The sequence below is a fragment of the Corvus brachyrhynchos genome, unplaced genomic scaffold, assembly GCF_000691975.1.
Source record: "Corvus brachyrhynchos isolate BGI_N302 unplaced genomic scaffold, ASM69197v1 scaffold298, whole genome shotgun sequence".
NCBI classification, from domain to species: domain Eukaryota; kingdom Metazoa; phylum Chordata; class Aves; order Passeriformes; family Corvidae; genus Corvus; species Corvus brachyrhynchos.
This window is the reverse complement of record NW_008239307.1, coordinates 63,660-71,849: the sequence shown is the minus strand read 5'-3', so window position 1 is coordinate 71,849 and position 8,190 is coordinate 63,660. Positions and strand designations below refer to the sequence as shown.

General features: G+C 45.1%; 1 protein-coding gene across 2 annotated transcripts in view; it reads right to left on the bottom strand.

Annotated features, from left to right (window-relative positions):
* Nucleotides 1-2,858, bottom strand: part of LOC103620020 (butyrophilin subfamily 3 member A2) — a 6,802-nt gene extending 3,944 nt beyond the window's left edge. Inside the window, exons 1-3 of one of the 2 annotated variants that reach the window (XM_008638605.2) lie at nt 2,524-2,858; nt 1,922-2,278; nt 143-430 (exon numbers count right to left, since the gene is read on the bottom strand). In XM_008638605.2, the coding sequence (XP_008636827.2) occupies nt 143-430; nt 1,922-2,278; nt 2,524-2,596 (718 nt within the window). In that variant the 5' untranslated portion in view covers nt 2,597-2,858. The remainder of the gene's footprint in view (nt 1-142; nt 431-1,921; nt 2,279-2,523) is intronic. The other variant, XM_017740648.1, reaches the window with a different exon arrangement.
* Nucleotides 2,859-8,190: the final 5,332 nt, after the last annotated feature.

The window sequence follows — 8,190 nt, the reverse complement described above, 5'->3', positions numbered from 1 at the left end:
GGGATCCCCCCAAGGGCAAATGACCACCACCCCCCACCCGATCCCGGCTGATCCCGAGGCCCAGGATCGTTCCGTGGTCAATGGAGACACAAGGGACAGCAGCCACCACCTGATCCCAGCTGATCCCTCAGGGGTCACTCACCTGCAATCCGGACTCGGGATTCCCGCGTGGTGTTGAGCACCTCGTTGACCACCCTGCAGGACACTTCCCGGTCCGATCCCGGCTCCAGGCTCATGGAACTCACGACATCAAAGATGCCGGAGGAAGGGCCTGGAGTGCTCCGAGTGGTCACTTCCTCCGGCCGCGTCTGGCCTTGGCTGTCCAGCCAAACCACAGAGGGCGCCGGGAACCATCCCTGGGATCTGCAGGAGAGGCTGATGCCGTTCCCAGCGTGTCCATCCAGGAAAACCGAGGGCTCGGCACCCTGAGCTGCACAACGGGAAAAATCCAGCTCCAACAAAGGGCACACAAGGAATTCCCTCAGCAAACGGGATATTGGGAAGAAATTCTTTACTGGGAGGGCGGAGGGGAGCTGGAATGGAATTCCCAGAGGAGCTGTGGTTGCCCCATCTCTGGAAGTGTCCAAGGCCAGCTTGGACAAGGCTTGGAACATCCTGGAATGGTGGGAAGTGCCTCTGCCCATGGAAGGGGATGGAACAGGATGAGCTTCAGGGTCCTTCCCACCCAACCCATCCCGGGATTCTCTGGCTCATGGCAGGAAGTCTCCATGGATTTCTCCATGATAATTTGCAGATTAATCAGATTCCAACTCTAATTCCCGTTAAATTGCTGGGAAATGGCTCTTCCTCTCCATCCTGGTTCCCGCTGGGATGGAGTTAATTTCTCTGAGGAGCTGCCTCAGATTTGGGAATGATGCCAACCGTCCATTGTTTTTCATGGCTTTTCTTTCTCTCTCTTTGTGTCATTTTCCTTTTCCTCCCAGTTTTTCCTGTTTTGATTTGGGTTGATTTCAGTTATTAAACTGTTCTTATCCCAACCCAGGAAACATCCTACTTTTACCCTTGGAATTTCCTCCAGGCGACTCCCAGGGAATTGAACTTCCAAAACCCAATTGTGATCAGGAAAAAATCAGGATATACCTGAGACCCAACAAGTCAACTCCAGGAAAACAAGGATGGGAACAGTCGCAATGTGGACCTGCATCATTCCACAGCTTGGTAAAACATCAATAACCCAAATATCTCCGTCACGGAGATCCCTCTGATTTCATGGGAGAATGTAGGAACCCAGAGGGCTGAGAATATTTCTCTGCCTGTTTTGAAGGGTTTTTACCCCCAAACAACACTGTTTTGACCTCCAACCTTGGAAAAAACTGCCTACGATCAGACAAGAACTAGAAAATACAGTGGTGTGAATTAGGTGATAGACTACTATGTGAGATTGTCACAGGGTGAAAATTTAGAGGTTTTGGGCTTCTCTTTGTAGTAAATAGGTAAGAGCAAAAAACATCAAAATGGAGGATTGTTGTTGGTCTCCAAACCTTCTTCTCCTTCTTCTACCACTCCATATTCTGCAGTAAAAGTAATTTGAGATGATTGGACAAAAAATTCCACAGTTCCTGGCCATGTTACTGAATAATTGAGAGGAAAGTGAAAATAATATATGTTTTTAGTAACCATTGGTTAAATTATCTTTAAAAGGCCGTGTCAATTTGATAATTAGACTTTTCTCCTGCATTCTCTGCTCTGTGTTATGCCTGGGTCACACTAGTGACTCACTTTCTCTGATAAGACTTAATAAACAACTATCTGGCAGCAGTGAAACTCCAGGAAAAGTCTCCATTTGTCTCTCGTGCTAACTCCTGGGAAGAATTTTAAAACGCTCTCCCATCAGGAGAGATTTGATTTACGGCACGGCTCAGTGTCAGGAAAAAGCAGGAATTCCTTCCCTGGCACCCACCTGCCACATCCAGTTCCACCACAACCTCATTGTACCAGTTGTCTAGGAAGACGCTGCAGGTGTATTTCCCTTTGTCCGAGGGACGGACGTTCTTCAGGAGAAGGGAGAGATTTCCCCAGTGGAATTCCGATGGGAAAAACTCCGTCCTGCCCCGATAGCCCGCGAACTCCAGAAATGGATTTTGAGGATTTTTCCCATCAAAAGTGGCCACTGCACTTTCTGTGGAGCTCCCAGAGAAGATCCACTGGATGGAAAGTTTCTCTGGGATTATTCTGCCTTGTAACTGGCAGGGCAGGACGGCTCCATCCCCGACGACTCCAAGGACGGGGCTGTCAGGAGGAATTATGCTGTACTGGCCTGCGAGGAGAGAGAGGTGGGAAAATTGCCCATGCTGGGATCATCCAGCCCTGGAATGGTTTGGGTTGGAAGGGACCTTGAACGGCCTTGGGAGTTGGTGCTTATCAAAGTTCCCATCAGCGCTTCCTGTGGGCAACTGGGATGTGGGAATGCCAGGAAAACGAGCTGGGAGAACAAACAGATTTAGGCTGGGAATGAATTCCCTTCCTAAATAAAATTGGGATTGGGACAGAACCAGGGATTACCTGTGACCCCGGGAATGATCTGCAGGAAAACAAGGATGGGAAGAGTCACTGCTGGCTGGAATCTGGATCCCATCGTTCTGCAGCTCGGGAAGACATCAATAACCCAAATATCCAGGGAAAATCTCACCAGGCTCCTGCCAAGCACAGACACACAACGGGAAGAGGGAATCGAACCAGAGCCGTTGGTTTCTCTGCATTTATGGGGAAATCCTCCGAGGTGTTTCAGCCCCTTTGAGGGAAATCAGGAAAAGGGCAGGAGCAGCTGTTTGTAATGAAATTCCGGCAGTTGAGTTGTGATTCCCAGACTAAATCCAAGCCCAGGCAGATGTGGATAACCTCGGGCAGGGGAGAAACGGAGGCAGAATTCCTAAGGAACAGGAGTTTGCTTTCAAATGGTCATTCCAGGCCCGTCCATTTGGGATTGTTGAGGTTGGAAAAGGCCTCCAAGGCCACCGAGTCCAACCTGTGCCTGATCCCACCCTGTCACCAGCCCAGAGCTCCAAGTGCCACGTCCAGTCCTTCCTTGGACACCTCCAGGGGTGGGGACTCCACCATTCCCTGGGCAGCCCCTTCCAAGCCTTTCCAGGAAGAAATTCCTCCTGAAGTCCAGCTGGACCCTCCCCTGTCACAGCCTGAGGCCGTTTCCTCTCATCCCAACCCTTGTTCCCTGGGAGCTGATCCCAACCTGCCCCTGGCTGCCCCCCCGTCAGGGAGTTGTGGGGAGCCTGAAGGTCCCCGCAGAGCCTCCTTTTCTCTGGGATGAGCCCGCTCAGCTCCCTCAGGAGTTCTCCAGACCCTTCCCAATCTTTGCTCCTGGCTCTGAACACACTCCAGCTCCTCCAAGTCCATCCTGTAACTGGAGAGCCCAGAACAGAGCCCAGAATTGCAGCCGGAGAGTGCCCAGTGACGAGCAGAGTGAGACAATCCCCGTCCTGCTCCTGCTGCGGCACTGTTCCCCATCCCAGCCAGGTGCCCACCTGGACACACCTGAGCTCATCCAGCTGCTGCCAAAAAAACCCAAAAAACACTCTCGGAAGAAAAAGGCTAACAATTAATTTAAATAGAGTAAACCAAAATAAATTCCATAGAAACAATAATCAGTATTTCCATGGCTCAATCCCAAATCCCAGTATAGGTTTGTTTTAGGCATGAGCAGATTGTTTGATTCATTCAATTAAGGCAGCAAAGAAATTAAAATGAAATGATCTTTAACAACTTCCCTTAAAACCACCCACAAATAACAGGAATTCCCACCGAGGCAAAAAGAAATTCCAAGCTGGAATCATTCCCTGGGGGACATCAGGAACATCAAGCACAAAGCCACCGGCTGAGTGTTCTCCAAAAAACCCCTCAGCCTGGACTTTTCTCTTCCAGCCAGGCTTTCCTGAAGAGCCAGATCCCGAATATCCATGTTAAATTCCACGTGGATTATGGAATTGTGGAATTTTTGTACTCCCTGGACACGGATCTTTTCCACATCTGTGGGGGGACAGACTCCACAAGTTCCCGCACTCGATCCTGCAAGTCTTGAAAAGGGACTTTGACCACGAAAGACTTTTTTGTCCTCGGGTGCAGCATTCCAGCCAATCCCGACAGGTTCCATTTGGGACACACCTTGATCCAAAGGGCAGCAGGAAAAGGTTTCAAACCCTCGGCTCCTGGGCAGGGCAGCTCCTTTTCCAACCTGGTTTTCCAGCATCAAGTGGAGAATCCCAACTTGGGGGTGGATGTTCCCAGCGGGAGGACTCAGAGCTAAAATTGGGAATACACAACACAGAGCCCAGGGGGGAATCCACGGATATGGAAAAATTGTGGGATGTAGAGCTTTAACGTTCCAAGATTTTCCAGGTTTGTTTATTCCCACACCAGTTTTATTTCTGGATTAGGGAGAGGGGAGGAATCAGGATTCACAGGGAGCTGGAAAATGATTGGATTTACGAGATTCCCACCCTTCAGGACTGATTAGCAAGGCCAAATTTGGGGATTTCTGGTGATTCCAGGAGGGATCAAACACAGCCAGGACACAAAACCTCAACTTTCTACAAGGTTTCCAGGGAATCTGGGACTGGGTTTCCTCGGATAAATGTCATGGTTTTATCACCTCCTGGATGCATCTCTTGGAATTCTCCCAATCCAAGGAAATCAGGGCTGGCGTCACCGGAAGATTTTCCCTCTCCACACCGAGGACCATCCTGTCAATCCACGGGGTTCATGGAATGCTGAGTCCTGGCTCCAGGTGGGAGATCAGAACCAGCTGCTTTCTGATCGTTTGTGGGGCTTTTCCTCAAAACTATTCCAAACATATTCCAAAAACATATTCCAAGTCAGCCACAGCTTTTCTGGGAAAGATGTGCCAGGGCCTCCCCACCCTCACAGGGAGGACATTTTTTTCAGGTGTGGAACCTTTTCCCTCTTCTTTCCTCCCTCCCTTTTTTTTTTTTTTTTGAGATAAATCAATGAATTTTTATTAATTTTCATTATTTTTATTTTATTGTGTTGTATTTTTATTACTTTTTAAAAATTGATATAATGATTTAATTAATAAATAAATTCCCATCAGTACATTTTCCATGGCAAAAGAAGATGGAAAAACACCAGGAAAAACTTTGCCCCTCTCCCCCCTCCAAAAACTCCCCCACCCCCCCAAAAAAAAGGAATAACCCCAAACCAACCTTGGAATTTCCATGACAAAAAGGAAGAAAACCAGGATAATACCCAACACCATTCCCAGGGAAAAAGAAATCCCAAACCGAGCATGGTCTCATCCCACCGCTCATAAAAACTCTGGGATTTCCCTTTTTTCCCAGAATTTTTGGTCCACGGAACTCTTTTCCCCTCCCTGTTCCCACTAAACCCTGGCAGAGCAGGGAATGGTTTCCCACGGGAGGATGAGGAGGAACATTCCAACCTCTCGCAGCTCCGGGGCCAGGACTCAGGAAGCAGAAAGGGATTTTCCAGACCTTTTCCCGAGCTGCTCCGTCCAATCCCCTCCGGCTCCACCGGAAAACGCCGATCTCAGCTTCCAGTGGCCATAAAACCCGAGGACAAAGGTTGATCCCAGCCGCATCCCCGAGGAGCTGCCAGGTCCCTCCTGCTCAGGTAAGGAATTCCACATTGGAAAAAAACCCTGAATTAATTGGGAATAAATTCATTTAATGGAAATAAGTTAATTGTTTTCACGGATAGGGAGGAATCTGGGGCGTTGTCGCCCTTTTCCCATGGGAATTCCTCTCCCTGGCACTGCTTGGATTTATCTGTGATTTGAGACATGGAGGAAAACACAGGAAATCCCAGGAAATTGGGATTAAATCCCAATTGAATCCCAGCTCACGGCTCAGTTTGATTATTTATCTTCACCCGGAGCGGGATTGGCAAGGAAATCCTTGGAGCCACATCCATGAAATCACAGAATTCCATTTAAAACAGCGGGATCAAGATCCTGCTGCTCCTGAGAATTGCTCCAGGAGGTTTCGGGAATGGTTTTGCCAATAAAATGATTGGATTTGGTGATTGGAAAGGTCTTTTCCAAGTTGGGCAATTCCATGATTCTACAGAAAGGTGGGATAATATGAAATTATAATATCAAAATATGATATTGAAATATAAATTATTGTAATAATTATAATAAAATCATTATACATAGAATTTTATTTAATGATATATAGAATTATATTTATAACATTCTATATTATATATAGAATTATGTAGAAGTATAATCATTATACTGTGTGTTATTGCACTATAAATTATCTGTAATTATTGTTAAATTATTAATTAGAATTATTATAGCATATATTATTTATTACGTAAATAAATATGATGTATAAATATATATTATTTTCTTATATAATAAATATAATAATTCTAATAAAATAATATCTATTTATTTATTTTAAATATAGAATATATTAAAATAATAAAATACAATGACAAAATAGAATGTTAAATTATAATATCAGAATAGAATCCCTGAATATATCAAAATATATCAAAATAAAGTTTAAAAATACAATATCAAAATATAATCCCAAAATATAGTGTGAGAATATAATCCCAAAATATAGTGTGAGAATATGGTATTAAATATGATATAAAAATCGAATATTAAATGTAATATTGAAATAGAATGTTAAAATAGAGTATTTAAAATATATAAGAATATTGTAATAATATATGTTAAAGAATTATATCAAAATAACATCCGAATAAAATCTCAAAGTAATATAAAAAGCTAATATTAAAATATAAAAATACCAAAAAAATTTTTTTAAATATATAAAATATAAAATCTAATAGCAAAATCGGATTACTAAAGATAATATTAAAATGTATCAAAATGTAGTATTAAAATGTAGAATAGACTATCAAAATACAGTAATAAAATATTAAATTAATATAATATTAATTACAGGATATCATGTTAACGTATAACATGGAATGTGGCATCAACACAGAGTATCAAAATACGGTCTTAAAATTGAATATTAAAATATCACCCCAAAATCCGGTATTAAATTCTGATATCAGAATTCCAAAAATCAAAATAATACCAAAACCCCACCAAAATCTGATAACAAAATAACATCCGAAGATCCCACAAAACGCTTGGAATTTCTCAGTGAAAGGGAAAAAATGGGAATGGAACGTCCGGAAAACCGAGGGAGGATTTACTGGGTGGATTTAAATTGCACAGGGAGCTGAGGAAAGGAGAACTCCTGGAATCCCGTTTTCCATCATCCTTCATGGATCATTTTCCCTGTTTTTTCCCCTCTCCATTCTCTCCTTGTTTCCCATTGGGAAGGGACCGAAGGAATCCTGCGGGACACCCCCCGGCAGTGCCGGTTCCGGAGGGGAGGAGGAGCAGGGAGCCGGGATATCCATGGATTCCCGGCTCTGGTGGCTGGCGGTGCTCCCAGTCCTGGCATTCCGGCACGGATCCCACCTGGCTGCAGGTGAGGGCAGTTCCATTTGGGATCTATTCCCATAAAACAGGCGATTTCTGCTCCAAAACGTGAATTCAAACCTAATGAGGACACAGAATTTAACTTGGAAAAGGCTCCTTTTCCAGAGGGTGGTCATGGCCGGAGCAGCTCCACTGGGAATTGGCAGCGGCTCCGAACATTCTGGTGCTTGCGGAGCACTGGGACAACACTCCCAGGGATTGTTGGGATTGTCCTGTGCGGGGCCAAGAGTTGGACTCTGATCCTCTTCCAGCTCAGGGCATTCCATGATTTTATCACCTGGGTCGCGATCCCGTGCTGGGAGAACCTCTGGGAATCAGGGCAGGATGTCCAAGGAGCACCTCACGTATCCTTGGGAATCTGAGAGCTCTCACATCTCCCAGCACCGTAAGGATGAATTCCAGGCCCTGGGACATTCCAAACCTTCCTGGGAACCGGTGTTGGGGCAGTCAATTCCCACCTGGAATTTTCTGGAGGTAAATCCTGGGTGTGAACTTTTATTTTGGATGGAATTTGCCATTTCCATCCATTTTCCAGGGTTCTCCAAGACTTGAATGGCCAAGAAATTGAGTTATTGTTCAAAACACTGAAGGATAAATCCATGAGCACCACATCCCCATTTCTTTGGTTTTCCTCTGGGTTCCTCTCTTGTTGAGGGTGGAATTGGTCCCATTGGTCACCGATGAAATTCCATGGAAAACCCAAC